This window comes from Perissodus microlepis, chromosome 17 (assembly GCF_051167445.1).
Source record: "Perissodus microlepis isolate ML-2025 ecotype Zambia chromosome 17, ASM5116744v1, whole genome shotgun sequence".
In the NCBI taxonomy this organism is placed as follows: domain Eukaryota; kingdom Metazoa; phylum Chordata; class Actinopteri; order Cichliformes; family Cichlidae; genus Perissodus; species Perissodus microlepis.
In genome coordinates, this window is record NC_140477.1 from 23,966,807 (window position 1) to 23,987,871 (window position 21,065).

Here is a 21,065-nt window from a genome sequence, read left to right on the forward strand (position 1 = left end):
TCCATAAAGTGAAATGCAGTGTTTTGAGACCAGAGCTGTGATTTTATTATTAAATTAAAAGCTGAACAATTAATGAATCCATCTGCTGTTCCTGCTGTTCATCAGTTCCAATTAAACTACATAAACAGTGGTAACAATGTAAGCTCGTGAAGATTTAACTGTGATCAGACAAGGCTCTCGTGTCTGTGGCATGGTATCTTATGTTTTGACCTCTATGGATTCAGTCAATCTATTGCTGGTACTAAAAAACGCAAAAAAAAATCGGAATCTTTTGGTACAACGTGCCATATTTTATTCCTGTTAATGTTTGCCTTTGTTTAGCATTCACTAAAAATAATAAATTAGTAATAATGCACATAGTAACGTGTTACTTTGTGGAATCTGTATGTAGACTGAGGAGATATACATATAGAAAGCATCAAAGTACTGATAGATCTGCTGCTGGTCACCAGATGTCAGATTTCCCATCTGGGTCCCGACAGTGTGCCTTTCTGGATGATCAACAATACGGACCAGTCATTAATAATCAATCTATAACTTCACATTAAGCAGTCTGTGTGAACTGAATAACCACTAACAGCAAAACCAAAGCATTTCCCAAAGTGGGATGAATAAAGTATTCCTTTTATCTTTATTATTAATTCAAAGCATCTTTCATGTATTTTTTTTTTTTTTGAAAAGAATGCATAATGATTTCAGCTCATTCATTCAGTCATGAATGCAATTTATCATAGAAAGCACTAATGCGAAACTTCCACTAACATGCATATTTCTCAAGTTTACAACACATTTGTTGTACACATGAATTAATGTTTCTTATACATTCTTTAATAATTATCCAAATATGTATTATGTGATGGATACATGAATTTACATAAATAAACTTAGAGGCATATAACTGCCTTTAAAGAGACATTTTGCTGGTTTGCAGAACGGTTGTGGATCCTAGCCCTCTTAGGCTCTTCCTGTGTCCGCATGGGTTTTCTCCAGTTTCCTCTGGTTTCCTCCCACAGTCCAAAGGAATGCATGTTAGGTTAATTTGTTACCAGTTAGTCTGGCTTCTTGTGTAAGGTGCTCTAAATGGTCAGGAAAATTAGAAATGTGTCATGCACATCATGCCACATCATGTGGTTTGCCTGTTTCGTCAGCATTTGGGTTCTTCTTCCAGGTTCCCTGTTACAATGTAACCCTTAAAACTTGGATCTCTAAAGGTTTTATCTTTATGAAGCTACCTCTAAGCACAAAACGTGGGCTGGGAGGTGACCTTGGAAGCCTGCAATGAAAAGTTGGTTTTTGGTTTGCAGTTTCTTATTTGAGTAAGTGGTATCATAAATAAATTGCCCAACACAAATTGGCTGAGTGACTGGCTCTCTGATAATATTTTTGTTCCTTACAAATGAGAGAAAACTGTTTAGGCTGACCTTTTACAACACAACTAATATATCTTATCTAGGTGACTGACAATGCGACTCGTGTCTTTCGTCAGGGAAGCAAACTGTGTTATCAGTAAAGAAAAGAAAGAAAGGAGATGGAGAGAAAGTGAAGTGAGGCAAATAAGTTGTTAAAACAAAATGCAACTAACAAGTTTAGGTATGAACAGAAGTTAAATACAGGGACCCAGCGTCAGATGCGAAACGTATCCATCATCATCATAACCCAGCACAAATGAACACCATGAAACCCATCACTCAGAGAGAGTGAAACAGCATTAGTTCCATCTCCAAACCATATGACACAAGGTGAGCTCAGATAGTGGCAACTAAAGATAATCCCAAGCAATCATTTGAATCAACAGCAGGGCAAATCTTTTTGAAGAAGCCAGTGTGTTGGATTTGAATCCTGTGGCTGACTGAGGCCTTTCTGTGTGGAGTTTGTATGTTCTCCCCATGCCTACGTGTGTTCTCTGGTTTTCTCCCACACTCCATGCATACATGGGTTAGAGTAAGGCTGAGGAATGAAGGTTAAAATGTCATAACATTTTAAACTGTGCAGACTTGTAGATATATATATATTTATTACATATGGTAAATGACCAGTGATTACTGGCTACTCTAATGGCCAGATTGTTGTGTACATTACAAGAAGGAAACACAGACTGCTTATGTATAGGACTCAGAGTTCTAGTCAATGCAGCTGTCTATAATGGATACATGCATTTTGATCCTCTTTGAGTCTCATCTATGGTAACACATGGTGAGACATCACTTTGTAAACTGTAAAACTGCAACACTATGAATTATTATGCTGATCTATAGCATCTTATACTCCTATACTCCTAATACCCTGTACTGCTAAAATGTATTCATACATTTTAGTACATCACAATAACACATATTTTTGTGAAGTGTTGTCTTTGCACATCTTATGCATATTTCATGGTTCTTATTTTCGTCATCACTTTACAAACTGTTGAACTACATAATTTAAAGCATATTTAAAATATTCTTTGCAGATTTTATATTCTTTTCTCTTGTAGCTTTACTATATATCTTTTCTAATATGTTCTTTGACAATGGTTGCTCTCACTTTCCTATTTTTTATGTTTTTTGCATTATTATTCAGAATCAGAAACAGAATATTTTATTAATCTCCAAGGAAATTATGATTGATATGCGCCAAAAGTCGAAGACAAATTCCTTTTAGAATTGTCTTCAGTTGTCAGTAGAGACTCTGTAAGCTTCAAACAGCATCCACGTTAGGATCTGCTTTGTGTTTAAATAACTGATCTTCCCACATAACACACTATTGGACCAAACGGGTATCATTATACATGAGTGTGTCCTAGAAAAAAAAAAAGAGTAGTTGCTGACTCAGCTTACTCCAATCTGCATAGTGCCCCCTGCTGGAGGCATACATGTTCACTCACACAGATGCATAAACTCACTGCCTGAAGGTCTTTTTACATGCGCAACTTAAAAGTTGGTCATAGTGCTGAAATATGAATAGCAGTAACACAAAGCAGAGAGGAAAGGTAATCTTTGCATAATCCCTAGCAGTTTATAATTTCATGGAGTCAGCAGACAAAATGAGATGTTTTGGCCGCAGGCTGGATCTGCATGACTGCAGAGTGACCAGGCACAGAATTGCAAATGGGTATGATTGGACTTAATTGTCTGCCCAGTATCACACTTGATGCCCAGTATCTTTTCTTGCTGTACGTCTTTTATGCCCTCCTATCTTTTTTGTGTGTCTGTGTTGCTGCTAGAGGGCAGTATTTACCTTTTCACTGTAAATCAAAGCAGCTGTGCTTTTTAGTGGGCACACTCTCCATCTAACCTTCTGGAGCTGTGTTTAGGAAGGCTATCTAATGCCTCTCTTAGCATCCAGGGGACAGATGTTGGGGAATTCATTATCTGCTTTAAGACCGCTCAGCTGGACTTTCAGCGCCCAGAACCTCAGTTTTAGTCCAGCATGTTGGACAGCTACTTTCAGCACTTTTTTTCTGTAAATGTCAGGTAAGCTATAAACATGTAGAAATCCTGGATGACTCCCTCAAAATAAAAACCGCAACAATGAGAAGACAAGCGTTGTTAGAGATCAACTTTTAAGCAAACAAGCTTGGTTGATAGTGGTGGTTTAGGGTTAAAGGTCATTGTCACCACCTGTAAGATCATACCAGGACCCTACAGAAGTTGCACTGCCTGTCCAACTCCTCCAGGTTGGCAGTATGTACCATTGACAGAAGGTTTGCTGTGTCTTTCAGCACAGTCTCAAGAGCATGGAGGATATTCTGGGACATAGGCATACATGTGACAGACATGAAAGGGGTATAGAGCATGTGTGGAGAATGTTATGTTGCCATCTATACTCTCTAATTATAGGCCCATCTCCAATCTGCCCTTTCTGTCCAAAGTACTGGAGCGAGTTGTCCTCAGGCAGCTCCAGTCATTTTTAGACAACAACAGTCTCTATGAGAAGTTTCAGTCTGGTTTTAGAGCTCGTCACAGCACTGAAACCGCCTTACTGAGAGTTTTTAATGATTTGCTTTTAACTGTAGACTCTGGTTGTGCTGCTGTCCTAGTAACTTTAGACCTGACAGCAGCCTTCGACACTGTTGATCACAACATACTGTTATCCCGCCTAGAACACTGTGTCGGTTTGAAAGGTACTGTTTTAAAGTTTTTCCAGTCCTATCTGGATAACAGGAGTTTTTCCGTTCACCTCGGTGAACTGTCATCTCCCAGAGCTCCTTTAACTTGTGGTGTACCTCAGGGGTCCATTCTAGGCCCCCTGCTGTTTATTCTGTATTTGCTCCCTCTGGGCGATGTGCTGCGCAAACATAATGTGTCCTTCCACACCTTTGCTGATGACATTCAGATCTACCTCCCTCTGAGGTTAGACTGTAAGGACTCTCTGCAGCCGTTATTCTCCTGTTTGTCTGACATTAAGACTTGGATGGCTCTTAACTTTCTACATCTAAATGAAAGAAAAACTGAAGTCATTGTGTTTGGGCTTCCTAAAGACCCCAACCTTTCCCTTGATTTTATGGGACCCCTAACTTCCGAATGTACTTCCTCCATTAAGAGCCTCGGTGTTACTTTTGACAGTGCTTTTAAATTTGACAAACAAATCAGCTCCGTAGTCAAGGGATCTTTTTATCATCTACGGATTTTAGCTAAAGTCAAGTCCTACCTGTCCAGGAACGATCTAGAAAGGGTGGTCCATGCTTTTATTACTTCACGGCTGGACTACTGTAACTCCCTTTATGCTGGTTTAGATTGTTCCTGTCTGCATCGCCTCCAACTGGTGCAGAACGCTGCTGCTCACATGCTGACCGGCTCCAAAAAGAGAGACCACATCACTCCGGTCCTCTGCTCTCTCCACTGGCTCCCAGTTGCTTTTAGGATTGATTTTAAAATTTTACTGCTGGTTTTTAAGGTTCTTAACGGTACTGCACCTCCTTACCTGGCAGAGCTTCTTAGCATTTACCGCCCCAGGAGATCTTTGAGGTCAGCAGACCTGATGCTTTTAGATGTTCCCAGGTACAGATTAAAGACTAGGGGAGAGAGGGCTTTTGCTGTGGCTGCACCCAGACTGTGGACCAGTTTACCTCCTTACATCAGATTCTCCACAAGCCTAGGAACCTTTAAAACTGCTCTTAAAACTCACCTCTTCTCATTGGCCTTTAGCAAGGTTTAACTTATTGTTTTAATCTAGTGTTTTATTGTATTTTATATTTGTATTTTATTGTACAGCACTTTGGTCAGCCTCGGTTGTTTTTAAATGTGCTTTATAAATAAACTTGACTTGACTTGACTTGACTGTAACATCGTTCAGTATGAGCGATTTGGTGATGAGTCAGTGATGGTCTAGGGAGGAAATATCCAATGGATGGACGAAAAGACCTCCACAGGCTAGGCCAGTGGTTTTCAAACTCCATTGCGGTTTATTTCACACGTCAAACATTTAGTAAACAATTAAGCAAATACAAGTAATCTTCAATAAATTACAGGTAGTAATAAAATACACTACTAACTCTTTTACACTACGTGCACACCTGCACGGGTATTTTTGAAAACGCAGCTGTTTCTATGCGTTTGGACATTTTGTCCACACGTAAACGGCGTTTCGAATCACCGAAAACTGAGATTTTTCTAAAACTCCTTTTTGCGTTTACGTGTGGACGAGAAATACAGAGTTCGTCAAAGGTATGTGCCCTTTTTCACGTCACGCAGTGCGCCATGTTATTGTTTACATGAGATGAATTGCAGAATGACAGATAGAGACAAAATACTGTTAATCTGAATATCTTCGGGTTTTACACCTTACATATACACACGCAGTTACTGTCCCTCTATTTAGAAAGGCAGAGGCGTCACGATGTGATTATTTTACATGTAGTTGTTTTTTTCCTGTGTAATAATATTCAACATTGCTATCAATACATTTTTCAAAAAAATGCCTCTCTGTGCAAAATAGGTTCAAAAACATAAACAACTGTGGGATACTGTTAGTCCGTGATTTAGACAGGGGGAACAAATCGTGGCAGGATCAGCCTGATGTTATTTGTATCCAGCTGTAACTTTACTGTATAACGAGCTAACATCTCCAAAATGTCAGGAGTAGTTAGTCATTACAGCAAGTGTTTGTGAACTAAAGATCAAGAATGTGCGATACTGTTTGCCCGTGATTTGGAGAGCCCAGCGCTGCTCCCAACGCAGGGAAAACCAGTTCTGCAGGGGAGACCTACCTTGGCACTTGTGCAGGTGAAACCAAAGGGCAGACATGCTTCACCATATTTTCTAGTCTTTGGCTTAGAATGAAGTTGGTTTGGAAACATATTCAGCGATGCTTCATCTCCTGCTTTGCGTTTGTGTGGGCGCCCCGTCAAAAACCTGTCCATTATGCTAGCAGTGTCCAAGCGTTCTTTTTTTCCCCTCCCTTTTCATGCCGCGCCCCCCCTGCAATGGCTCTGCGCCCCCCCCCCCCAAGGGGGCGGGCCCCACACTTTGGGAAGCTCTGGGCTAGGCAATGGCACCCTGACTGTCATTAAGTATTGACATGAAATCCTTGGACCTGCTGGGATGAAGTGGGCAGGATGTGAGATAATAAGACTACTAAAAAGAGTGAAGAATACATGTGGCATAGTAGTAAATAGTTTAGAGGGTCAACCAAGGCAACTGCAGCCTGGAAAGTCTGCTGACTCGCCATCAGCTTCAAAGTTATCTGCAACCTGACACAGATTAGTATTAGAAAATCATTGTGTTTTAAAAAGGTTGGGACACAATGTAAAAAGTTTAAAAAAAAATTAGAGTTGAGTTTGTAAATGCAAGCTAAATTGACACTCTTCTTTAAGGCCCACAATCGTAAAATGTCTGTTTATCAGTGATGAAAGATAAACTAAAGCAAATCAAACCATCTATTAGTTATAACTGCTTAATCTCCACAGGGTGATGTGTGTGTGTGTGTGTGTGTGTGTGTGTGTGTGTGTGTGTGTGTGTGTGTGTGTGCGTGCGTGTGTGTGTGTGTGTGTGTGTGTGTGTGTGTGTGTGTTGGATATTTTCCCTGGGATAATCCTGGAAGCATGTTTTTTTCCTTTTGGTGATGCAGAGAAACATCTTACTAATTAATATTAATAGAAACATCTGTTTGTTGGACCTTATGTATGTCTTGTCATTGTAGCCCACAGTCCTGCATTTCTGATATCCACCATCTGTGGATGTCTCTGGCTACTAGCCTTGTTTTGACTTGTGGCTAATACTCCTCTTCACTGCTATCATCTAGTAAAGGACAATCCAACTGCTCTTCAGCCAGGTTAAGTTTTGAAGTCCTGGTACTATTGGGTGTTCTTAGCTTGTCAATGGAGCACTTTACTGTCAGACTTGTATTGGATCCGAGCCTTTGTGATGGCAACATCAATGAAATGACTGATGACACCTATCATTCATTTCTTTGTTCAGCATTCGGTCACACGGAAACCTGGACATGAGCCTTCTGCTACAAATATCTTCTGGAGCTTTCCCAGACACAGTCGAAGCCATCCGTACTGTTATAGTGTAACGGTAAATGGGCTGGTTCTTGTATAGCGCTTTTCTACTCTATCTGAGCACTCAAAGCACTTTTACACACATACACCAGCAAAAGTGCTTTCTATGTAGCATTCACACGCATTCAAACTCTGATGGATGCATCGGAGAGCAACTTGGTTGCCCAAGGATATTGGCTGACAGTCCAGTCTGTCTTATGGCCTCATGGTCTTATGTTTTATGATCATAAGCTAGTTTGCTTGCCGTGAGCAAGCCGTCAAACTATTTGGTGAATGATGGTTCAGGCCTCCTCCAGACAATCATTAGAGATGCTCCCCGACCCTCTTTTCATAGCTGCTTATCTCCTCTTAGCTAGCATGGCTTTGGTTCTTCAATGTAGTTCCAATTGCTAGAAGACCTTTTGCGAACAAAGTATCCACGATATTAATTGTTGTGCAGTATCGAGCAAAGAATATGCAAGTTCCTGTCTGAACATATTTAACCAATTGCAAGACAACTCCTAATCTTTTTTCCCTGAATGCATTTTCCCCCTTGGTACACAAGGAGAACAAAGACTTTTAGGCCAGTAGGGTTTGGCTTACGAGAGGCGAGGTACACAGGTCACTAGTTTATCGCAGGGATAACACATAGACAACCATTCACACACACATTCACACCTATGGCCAGTTTAGAATCATCAGTTCACTGTTCTGTTAATCTGTACATCAGTGAGCATTATACATAAACACACATGCACTCATGCTAGTTAACAGAGATGCAGCGCATAAGATGAGCAAATAAACCAGCAATATGAGGTTGTTGGGGTTTTTTTAAATTAACAATATAGTTTTAAAGGATAGCAAAATTCTAACTAAACCTTACACACACTAATTCCCTATGTTTTAGCAATACCAATCTGACTAAGTAATATAAAAGATATATATAACCAGAGATCCATTTTTTATGTGTATAATTTACATTGTAATTTTGCTTTAATGTAGGTGAAAAATCAGAATTGCTCACCCAAGCTTTAAGATGCCATTTGAGTGATATGTGCGTTCCTAATGCTCTTTTAAAGAATGAAAAGAAATTAGTTCTGGCAAGCAAAAAGACTTCCTGCAGAAATGGGAGCAGCTCAGAGGATTAAGAGGGGATGTTCTAAGTGCTAAGCACCAATGGCTTCCATTCAATTTGATCACTGTGAGAGAATTTAACTACACAAGTACAAGACATTTGTTAGACTTTTATGAGTCTCCAAAATCACTGATTTCAATTCAAACTTTCAATGCTTAGAATTTTTATTTAACAAAACAGTAACAACCCCCCCCACACACACACACACACACAGCATTTTAAGTCAACAAAGATACATCCCATGTTATTATTTTCAGTATTGCAAAGCTTCTGTGTAAGTTCAATAAGAAAGATCTATAATCCCTCATCTGCCTGCTTTCCTCTGTTAGGTTGCTTTTCAGTTCTTCAGCCACTTTCTGTTCAACCACTTTGCCATGCTGTCAATCCTAGTACTGCCATTGTTACTCTAGTCCAATCAATTGCCTTCTTTGAGCCTATCAGCCTTCACTTTGCATGGCATAATTCTTTGCTCTCTGTCATTTTCCCTTTCAGACTCATTCATACAACCCACCTCCTCCCCATCTCCACCTCACAGTCACCTCAGTCATAGCTCCATCCAAGCCTCAGTTTTGATCTTCACCTTCTTCTTCTAGTTGCTCAGCAGTCCTGAGCAAGCACTTTAGCAACAGTGGGAAGGAAAAACTCACTTTTAAGCTGAATGCTCTGCCTTCCATACTACTGCATACAACTACTACAGATGGGTTTTTAAGTAATGGTTTAATCACTGCCATCTTATAGGCATGTGGTACTTAGCCCAGTAATAGGAATAAACTGATCATATTTAAAATTATAGTATTAATTAATGGCAGGACTTCTCTGAGCAGTCTTGCAGGAATGGGGTCTAAAAGACACGTTAATGAATTGGAGGAAGTAATTACTGAAGTTAACACTGAAAAATCAATCAGAGAGAAACAGTCTAAAAAAATTAACAATATTACTGAAAGTAGCTGTACATAATAATATTATAAGTAATTTTTTCTCTAATGTTTATTTTGCATTTTTGAAGAAATTTATGAAATCATGACAATTTAAGGTTAAAGGGATGCTTGGTTCAACAGAGCTCTAACTCTTTGTCAGCCTGGCTGCAGTGCTATCAGAAACCTAGGGTTGTTCTTAATTTCCTTTAAAAAAAAAAAATAGAGCAATAAACTATTTCTCCAGGCGAAATAAAGATCTTCTTAATTAGTGAGATTTCATTTCCTCCCCACCTTACAGATTATCTGCTTTAACTTGTATGTTTCAGAATTGAGTACTTCTATTAAATTGTTTATTAACATGGACTTAGAAGAGCCAGATAGTGTTTAATAATCCACATTTCACATTTTTACTCGTTGATGACGTTGTGGATACTATGCTGTTCTTTCTTTGGGATTTTTGATCTTTAAATCATTTTTCTCTGATTTTTGGTTTGGTTTTTGGTCGTGTCGGTGAAGACCGAGTCTCTAAATATGCAAGGCCTTTCCTGAAAAAGATATTTTCTGTTTGAAGCACATGTTGTGTATTCCTTTCAGCACTGAATGATGCAGCACTCAGTGGTGAATTGTGTTCAGAGCATGACAGAGCTCTGACCTGCACAGTGAGCTGTGTTCACACAGTGATTTCTGCAAGTATTTCTGAGACCATGCACTGATTTCCATAACATAATCATACCTGGCCTTATAGCAGTGCTGCCCGAGGGCCTTAACATTATAAAAAAATTTTATAATATATAAATTATAATACATTACATTACATTATAATAAAATTTAATATAACATTAAATTTTTTTATAGAGCACTCCACTTTTTTTGAATTGGGTTTGTAATTTTTATAAATAGAATTTTATAGAATCAGCAGTTCTATTAAGTTAGGATCAAAGATACTAGGTGAATTTTCTTAGACAGTGTAAAGTGGAACCTATTATACTGACATGACAAGGTGTAAAAAAAACCTCTTTCAGACTTTAGGAAAAAGGTTTTGGATGCTTATTAATCTGCAATGGACTGAAAAATTATTGAAATAAAACTTACAATTATCTACAAGTTGTGAACATTTAAAACAACGTCTGTTCTTTCAAGAACTGATTGGCTCAGCAAATTCAGCCCAGGAGCAGACCGTCGTAGGCAAAATGAAATTTGAAATTTCTCAGCCTTGAGATTTCTCAGTTTTTCAAAAGCAACTGCAACACATTCTGTTAGCAGTAAAATTTTAATCTATTCACATTTTACCTGAAAGAAGCAAACTTTTTAAATTTCGTTAATAAGCAAAATCCAGATTAACATGGCATAGCTGAAAAACTACTGCCGTAATGTGAATGATAGAAACAGAAAACAACCGACTCTCTTATTTATGATATATTTGATGGACACACTGTATCTAGGTCTCTCTTTATACAGCATAAGCCAAATTTGAAGTTGGCCCATTTGGGTGCAACTCAGCAGGGTTCTTGTAATTCCACTTTGATATAACTGTGCCTGACTATCCTGCGCAAAACCCCAAATCCGACAAACAATTTCTTGAAAAGTATAAATCCCAAACTGACTGCGACATGTATTGAGGATATTAAGAAACTGAAAAAATTATTGCCAATGTATAAGAGTCAGAAATCAACTGGCTGACAGGAAGATTTTCATTTCCATCAGAAATAATCCTGACATCTTTCAAGGAAGAAACGGCGACAACTTTAACTTACAATAAACTGACAAGAGCACTGCTTAGAGGTAAACGAGAACAGGTTTGAACCTTGCTCTCCATGCGATTGATACATATTTGCGTGGGATTTATGTTTTGTTGCATTTCTGCATTTAGAGCACAGTTACCTTCAATGCATGTGCAAATCTCTGGGCAGATAAACAAAAATTTTTTTTAAATCTGTTCCTTCCATTTACTATTTTATACACTGTTGGTACAACATAAGTTGCAGTATGTGACAGACGTGAAAGAACGCTCTTTAATAGTTTTCATCTGTCTGTCTGGGTCTGTTTTCGAGGCTTCTCGTGCTATCGCCCTTGCTCCGCGACCACTCCTCTTCTTCCCTTCTTACAAAGATTATTACTGCCAGCTGACCTCCTACACACCACTTGCCACCCAGTAAGTTGTTTAAATACAAATAAGATGGAGGTATAAGAAAACACTGGAAGCAGAGTAAATACTACAATTATCATGCTTTTGTTTTGTTTTGTCATGTCACACAGTAAAAACAATACAATATCCACATCTCTGCAGTATTAAAGTGTAGAAACCCTGAATGCTAGCCATGTCTTTAATACTTCCTGATCTAATCTGAACAAATCCAAAAGGCACATGAAGCACAACATTATTTTAAAAAAGCCTCAAACTACAAAAAAATATCAAAATAAGTGACATTAAGTAACATTAAAGTACCAAGATAATGGACAAAAATGATCTTAGTCATTTTTTATAATATATGGTGTGTTCAGCACATTTGACTGAATATAAACAAGAGGGCAGAATGACACGCAAATTTAATGCCATATGATTATAACGTGATTCATCATAAAACATGAGCTCTTATTCTGACTCATCTCATAAACAATGTGGAAACAGAAAAGGGATTAGAGAACAACAAGCCCTCTGTCTCTCGCTCTCTTTATCACACACACACACACACACACACATAGTTCAGCACCCAAACTCCAGCGCAGACCTCACACTCACTGAAGGGCAGAGCCGAACAGCAATCTGCTGTACGTTCATCCCTCATAATTCATAATTAAGATCCAAAGTTTGTTTAAGGAGGAATGAATCCTGTGCAAGCTGTTAGTGTTGTTGCTTTTTCTGTGGGGAAAAAACTCCAACTTTATTTTATATTGAAATTAAAATTAAAATACCAAAGTCATAAATCTGACAAATAAAATAAAAACAGATTAGCACCATAGTGCTCATTATTATTGTACTCACCATCCACCATGTCTTGGCACTGACATCATAACACAACTGCCACTTCACCGAGCTGTCTGCTTCACCGCATCCTCCTGGTGCAGATGACATTGCCATGACAACAGAAAGGGAGCAATCAAACCATCAGTTCATGGCTTTTGAAGAAAACAGAGGACTCGATGATAAGTGATGAGCTGCGCTTCCCGTGCTTTTGTCTGTATTTCTCAGCCTTTTTCGGATGCAGTCCTGTGTTGTTGTAGTTCAGCTCTGGGTCTTTATACAAAGTTCCTGAGAAGAACAGAGCAAGAAGCAAGTGGCAAACTAATGCCCAAACCGTCCAGTATCTAAAATGAAGGGCTTCGATGTTTGGTTTCCAGTGCAACGAAGATTAATGTACATTTGACATATTCAAGAATCCTCTGACATGTGTCGACACTTTGTATTGCTTGTGTATGATATATTCTCCTTGCTCAACAAATCAGTCAAGCCTCCGAAAAACAAAAAGTTAGTTATATTTAGTGCAGTTTTAAATAAAGCCTACATTATAAAAGCACAAAAAAACAGCCTTGAACTATATAGGAACCCTGATCCAGCACCGTTTCTCCTCTCTGTCCCACTGGACTCCCACTAAATCCAAAAACTATCAGGCAGAGAATTTCAAAAGTCCCACTCCACCATGGTCCATTTCCAGTCGTCAGCTTCTTGCATTTCTTTCTTCATACAAAAGCCGAGCTGCTTACCTGTCACATTCTGTCCCCCCACAGCCTCGAGGAAAACCTCAAAATTTGAACTCCAAACAAAACTCAACGTGATATTGTTCTCTTGTCAGTTATGCTTCCCCTGATCATTCCCTCATGTGGCTCCTGACAGTCTCTTCATTTTGGAAAATCAAAATAAATAGGCATTAGTTATTTGTAAGTACTGAATATATTCCTGTATTGTTTTTCCAGGTCCTTTCAGCACCTGTCAGCAGTATCTCTACAGAGAGTCCCATTCAAAAAGTTCAATCAAGCTCCATTCTTTCTGACAATTTTAAAGTGGAGGAAAAACAGCAGCCAACAACCAAACCGACAAGCCAGCCACCCCCTTTCTTTATTCCACTGAGTGGGCTGTCACTTTGAAGAGGCGGATTAAGAACTAGTAGACACACATGCGGGTACACACATACATCAGATGCTTGTTGCCAGCTGTCTAATCACATACATGTACAAAAACATACACACGTTGCTTTAAAAAACACTAATGTGCAAATAAAACAAAAATGAGCCAAAAACCCTTTAGGTCGAGATGTCCACTGTGACTCAGTGCTCATTTTGAAAAAATGCACTGACCTTTCTCTGTCTCTCACTCGCTCGCTCTCTTTTTATCCAACACCCCCACAGCAGCACGGGCTGGTACAGGGATCCTTAAGTCTAACTTCTTCAGTGGTTCATGGAAACGTGAAATTCTCTAATGTCCTATCATTTCAAATCTCTCTTATGTTAGGAAGAGACACTTTCGAGTTATTCCACAATCAAATTATAAAACTCAAGGTGAGAAGAAAAGATGATACGTGACTCTGAGAAGCTTAAGAAAAAATGGATACTAATACTGCGAATACTGAGATTGTTAATACCCTAAATATTTGGGAATTCACAACTATATAATTGCTCCTAAATTTGCTCTGATTCTATTGTTTTGTAGTATGTGAGTTTTCTGTTATGATTGTTGTGCTGGAAACTCACACCTGCCCATTCTGCTCTGTGTCTCCTCTGTCAGCATGACAAAACGTGTTAAAATTATACGCCAGGACCACGGGAAGAATCTGGTGCCTCACAGCAAAAAAGTCTTGCGTTCGACTCCACCACCTTGCTGTGGAGTTTGCATGTTCTCCCCGTGTTTGTGTAGGCTATCCAGGTTCTCTGGTTTCCTCCCACAGTCCAAATACATGCAGTTGGTGAGGTTAGGTTAACTGGTGATTCTAAATAACCATAGGTGTGAATGGTTGTCTGCCTCTCTGTGTTAGCAGGGTGTACCCCATCCCTCGCCCTATCATAGATGGGATGGGCTGCAACCCTGATAAGAAAGAGGACGTGTGTATCGAGTCAGATGGACATAGCTTTGGCCAATACCCAAGTAACCAGGTGAGTCAGCAGACCCTCAGGCTTTGAAGCTTTGATTCCAGTACACTAAGGCCAGTGTACGTGGGCCAGTTTCTGAAGCGTTCATTCAAACCATACTATTAGTTTTCCTACTCCACTCCCCTCTTTTCACCACCCATGCATTTTTGTCCCTTTAGGAATTTATGTGCATTTAGGTGTTAATAGTCTTGATCTGCTCTCCCCTGTGCTTTTGTGTTGCCACGCTTGCTAGTTGTTTGTCTCTATATTTGTCATTTCTTTTTTATCTGTCCAACCAATTGTGGAAAAGCCCTTTATAATGATAATAATAATGGATTGGATTTATATAGCGCTTTTCAAGGCACCCAAAGCGCTTTACAGGTCTTCTTCCTGTTAAAGGAACTTCATCCTCATAAGAGTTTGTCTATTTTCTTTATCTTACTTTATAGCTGATCTTGAGATGACTGCTGATGAACTAATGTTATGTCAATTAAAAATAAATGAGCCAAACTGAACTGCTCGGTATTGTACCTCAACCGAATGCTTCTGGCTTCCCAGGAGCATGGGGTCTAACCATTTTGGAGACCTGGGGGCTGCAACAACTCTACAGACCAGTTTTAGCAGAAAAAAACTAATAGTAAAATTGCTGTTTTGGTTAAATGTACCCAGCCACTCACCCACCCACCTACAACCACACACACAGTCTCGATAGATAGATAGATAGATAGATAGATAGATAGATAGATAGATAGATAGATAGATAGATAGATAGATAGATAGATAGATAGATAGATAGATAGATAGATAGATAGATAGATAGATAGATAGATAGATAGATGTCATTTCGAATCATACTTCCTTCACAGGGTATTCAAAAGATTTTGCAATTTTCTTTTAAAGTAAATTAACCAATTTACAGTACTACCTCTGCCCTTTGCTGAGCTGCCTTGTCTAGAGGACGGGTGGTTTTTCAGGGTGTGGTGACAGTGCGGTTGACTTAGTGTCTATGTCAGCCCATAGAGTTATAGCCTTACAGCTGAGGGCTTGAGGTCTCCAGATCAGGCCAACCACAGCCCACTGACGAAAAGGTCAATACTCCTCCACCAAATGTCAAACTGCTGTTTTAGTCTTGCCTTAAACTGGCATTATTATTTAGGGTACTATTGTTCTTCCCTGGTCTTTTTAGTAGTTTTTCCCTTTAAATGCCTAAATACTGCTTTAAATACTAGAGAGGATGAAAACTTACTGAGGGTTTAGCAGTATGAAACAGCCCACCTCTCACCACACACATGCACATAAATTTAAAACACAATTTTGTAATTACTAGTTCAATCAATCATCTCTAAGGTTCCACCCCCTCACTTAATTAGACAATTAACCTCCCTCAGAGGTGTAAACATGCAGCAAATCAGGCATAAACACAGCACTGTTGGTCCACAAAAACAACAGGACATAAAGGGAGTAAATTACAGGTCAGAATAAGCACACACACACACACACACACACAGTCCAGTACCCAAACCCCGGAACAGACCTCACACTTACTGAATGACAGAGCAGAACAGCCTCTCTTTTCTTGACTTCAAAATCTGCTCTACTTTCTTGCATTCATGATCGTTGTCCAACAAAATGTAATCTTATGATTCACATTAAACACGATACTTATATATAATCAGCATAGCTGGGATACACAATTCAATTTGGTTTTATTTATGTAGCTCCAATTCACAGCACCATTCATCTCAATGTGCTTTATACATTTATATAAGAACACTGAATTAAAACAGAAAGCACCCCAACAACAATCTGATGATCTCCTGTGAGTAAACACTTTATAAGAACCTTCAGCATGACCAGGTTCAGGGAGGGGCAGCCGTCTGCCTAGAGAAACAACAAAAATATTGATATATATTTTATTTAATAGATATATATTAAACATATTTGATTTATATTTGGTTGTATTTGAGCAGAAACTGAAGTGGCTATACACATGCACTGTAGTTTGTGAAGTTCAGACAGTTTTTGATTTATTTATTCAGTGGGGTGGCATGTTGGTGTGGTGGTTAGCACTCAGCAGGACGGTTCTGGGTTCAAATCCAGGCTGGGGCTTTTCTCTGTGGAGTTTGTCTGTTTCCCCCATGTCTACCAGGTTATGTCCATCTATCTTCTTCTCAAAGACATGCATGCAACGGGCTAGCAACTTCCCAAGGTCAACCTTGCCTCTTGCCCTGTGACAGCTGGGATAGGCTCCTGTCCCCCCAACCCTGAAATGGATGAATAGAAGATGATGGGTTGATTTATACACATACCAGATGTTATCACGGGGAACTTATTAAGTTATTAAAGTAAATACAAATTTGCTATTAAACGGTCACTTCAGGACAGTGATTCCAGCTCTTAAGCAAGCTAGAGTGGAAAACAGCGCTCATGAAGCACAGTGGGCAGCAGTACGTGATACACAGATGTAGGGCAATGGGGCTCTTGATCTCTGAAGCCATTTAACAGCTTATAAAATGCTTAAATGTTTTGGCACCACCTGCTGGATGTTTCCAGTGCTGCTTTAAACAACATTACTCTAGATCAGGCTTGGCCAACTCCAGGACTCGAGTGCCGGTGTCCTGCAGGTTTTAAATGGTACTCTGGGTCTACACACCTGAATCAAATGATTAGTTCATTAGTTCAAGACATGTTGAGGAGGTAATTTAGCCGTTTGAATCAGCTGTGATGGATCCAGCAGGACACCGGGCCTCGAGGCCCAATTTTACCAATACCTGAAGGTTTTCAAACAACTCTTCCTCTTCCTCTCTGGGGGGATCTGCCAGCATCCACAACACTGAATTTGGAATAATATGTTGTTTGGTTATCTTTTGAATAGCATGGCTCAAAAGGTGTTAAATGTATTTATATCTGTAGCATTTTTAGCTCCCACTGGTCCACTCCTGCCACCATTGTGCCCTCTTACCACTCTTTTTCCACTATGGTGACTGTGATAAGGAGGGAGCGGTTCAAAGAAAAGAGACGTTTCAGAGTCCTGTCGATAGATGGATTGATAGTGAATAAAAATAGTTCTTTATGGATTAGAGATATAGAGATTATAATGTGCATAGATGACAGCGCTGCATGAATAACTGAGTTTGCAGTAGGAACAGGAAGCTCACTGCTGTGGTTTAGCTGAAGTTACTGGTTAACAACCTTTAACAGATTCAGCTTCTCTACAGTAACTTTTTGAGTTTACCTTCCTACATATACTTGTATGTCCATCTGCAATCGCATTTCTGTACAAAAGTGTTTTTTTTTTCCTGTGGATGAGGCTTGTTTATATGTCAGTGGCATAATTGCTGGAAAGAGACTTATTTTATTTGTTGTTGGGGGTTTTTTCCATTAATTTTTTTTAAATTGCTGTATTTAGGGATGTCGGGTATGTTGCTGACATTGACATTAACACACATACAGTGCTGTGAAAAAGTACTTGCCCCTAAATCTAATAATGTTTTGTGCCACCTTTGGCAGCAAAAAGCAGAAACTGTAATTAAGCATTTGTGCTAACTGGCGATGAGTCTTTCACATTATTTTGGAAAAATGCGGAACCACTATTCTTTGCCAAAATGTTTTTATTTAGTCACGTTGGAGTCTTTTGGAGATTGACTTGCTGGTGTATTTTGAATCATTGTCTTGCTCTTAAGCTTCAGGGCATGAACTGAAGCCCAGATATTCTCCTTTGGGATTTCCTGGTAAAGAGCAGAATTCATGGTTCCATTATTCACAGCAAGTCGTCCCGAAGCAGCAAAGCAACCCACAACCATGACACAATCACCAGATCTGACTGTTGGTATGATGTCCTTCTTCCCAAATACTGTGTAAGTTTTACTAACAGACAAGTTTAGTTTCCATCATTTTTTGATTCTTGATCAACATGCATATATTTGCTCAAATACATTTATGAAGGATACAAATTATTTAAAAGCACAGCTTTATGTAGGGATGCATAAAAAATAAAAAGACGACAGGATATTGGGAAAAAAAAAAACATAATCACACCACTTCTTCTTCTTTCATTTATTCTTGATTAACATATGAGGCAGAGGGATTTGGTAGGTCAGGTGTGAGCTCCAGTAGCTCTGGTTAACCAATAAACCAGTAACCAACCAGACCTAGTGCATCATTGTAAACATAACCTTTAAAACTAAATATATCATATTTGATTTTATTTTATTTGCAAAGAAAAAAACCCAAAGTAAATTGCAACATTTATTTTTAAAGAGCAAAATGTAAATAAATGCCTGATGTTGCAAATACAACAAAAATCAAAACTTAATTTGTTTTGTAAAATGTTTAACATAATTTATAATTCAGCAACAGATTCTATATTGATCAAATATTTGATATAAAATAACTCTAAAATGAATTAAGACACTACATGTAGGATTTAAATTTCCAGTTTTCCAGAACAGTTCTTGGCTTTGCAAATAATCTCATCTTCCTCCCGTTTCCTGTCTTTCTTACATCTTTCTCCATCTGTCAGTTTTGCACATGAATTTTTTTTCCTCTCGCTGGAAAATACAGCAACTCTTTATTTAGCTCACAGACATGTTTTGCGAGAAAAAGTGCAGAAACGCTTTTTGTCTTTGATGATATTTTCTGATATTTGCTAAACCATCAACTTAAAAACTCGGTTTATAGCAACATTCACTAAATATGACCATGATAACTTTATTAAATAAAAACAAGTGAGTGAGTGTGATTTAGCAGAATCGTGCTCTTCAGTTGGTCATGAACAGCTACAGACTGGTTTGATGAATTTCAGCTCCATCCGCCAGTGCTGGCTCGTCATAACCATCCTCCCTGCAGAAAAAATCAAATCAAATCAAATCAAAATTTATTTGTATAGCACATATTAAAACAACAGTGTTGACCATAGTGCTTCACAGTCAATAAAAACATGAGACAGTTAAAACAAACAATAAAAGAGGACAACAAACAATAGGTAACAACGCAACAAGCTAAAACAGCCAACTATACAGAATCAAAAGCCAAAGTAAAAAAATAAGTTTTAAGACGTAATTTAAAAGACTGGATAGACTCGGCAGTGCGAATATGAACGGGGAGGTTATTCCAGAGTCTGGGTGCCACGGATGCAAAGGCCCGGTCGCCTCTCGACTTCATTCGAGTCCTAGGTTGTGCTAGGAGCCTATGGTTGGACGATCTAAGTGCCCTGTTGGGATTGTATGAATGGAGTAAATCAGAAAGATAACTGGGCGCTAAATTATTCAAAATATTAAAAGTGAACAAAAGAATTTTAAAATCTATACGATATTTAACAGGGAGCCAATGTAATTTGGCTAAAATTGGAGTTATGTGTTCATGAATTCTCGTACCTGTTAAAAGACGCGCAGCTGCATTTTGAATTAACTGGAGCCGGCAAAGAGAGGAGTGTTGGAGGCCCGAGTAGAGGGAGTTACAGTAGTCCAATCTGGATGTAATAAATGCGTGAATAAGCTTTTCAAGGTCCTTTAAAGGAAGGAACGGCTTTGCTTTGGAAATCTGACGCAACTGGTAAAAGCTGTTTTTTACCACAGTGGACACCTGTTTCTCGAGTTTAAAAGAGCCATCCAGGAACACTCCGAGGTTTCTTACAGTGGACGAAAGATGGCTAGCGAGAGGGCCTAGGGCATCAGCTAACTGGTCTAGCGGAGTGTGACTACCAAAGACTATGATTTCGGTCTTATTCTCGTTCAATGTAAGAAAATTATGTGATAACCAAATTTTAACTAGACAGTGATGATCAGACAGGTTATTTGTTTAATTGCTTTTACCTGTAGCTACCTTTGAATACCGTGAGTGACTTCATAATGTAAGAAAGTGCATCCAAATTTATGACTAATGGATGTGAATGCTAGATATTTTTAAAGAAAAACAAGGTTATTAATTTCACCACCAAGTTAACTGGTAATTGTAATGCAGAAGTACAGTTTCTATTGTTGCTGTGGAGGGAGGACGTGGTCTGTGGCTTAGCTGCAGGGGAGAGATGGTACAGTGGTTTCAGGGGCACTGCCAGGGGAGGCTGACTGACCCAGCTGTCAACGATGGTCTAATCATGCCTTACCTATTTCAGTAGCACGCTGGAGCCTGGCAGAGGGAGGACAACACTGGGCTGGCATTGAGAGACAGAGACAAAACGAAGGCGGCTACTGAGGCCTGAAAAAGCCTTTGTAAATAAGCGTAGCCCATACACGCAGTCCAGGTACGGTGAAGATGGTTGAGGAGCTGCCCACTCTGCATCAGGAGATTGAGGCAGTGCATCAGCAACAAGATGAGATGCTACAGACCCAGGCCACGAGACGCAGGCGTGCTCAGAGGATCCACCAGGGAGCCCTCAGCCAATGGTGGCAAGACCACGGCTCCTTGCCCCAAAGAGGAGACTTCGTGGCTCCCTCCATCACCACCTGAGGGAGAGGAGCTGCCCTGTTCATATCCTAGTAACCTGTTT

At 39.3% G+C, this 21,065-nt stretch overlaps 1 protein-coding gene across 1 annotated transcript in view; it reads right to left on the reverse strand.

Moving 5' to 3' along the window:
• nfic (nuclear factor I/C) overlaps positions 1–13,418 on the reverse strand; it is a 53,131-nt gene extending 39,713 nt beyond the window's left edge. The window contains exon 1 of the mRNA XM_084910884.1: positions 12,501–13,418. Coding sequence (XP_084767010.1) covers positions 12,501–12,596 — 96 coding nt within the window. The 5' untranslated portion in view covers positions 12,597–13,418. The remainder of the gene's footprint in view (positions 1–12,500) is intronic.
• Positions 13,419–21,065: the final 7,647 nt, after the last annotated feature.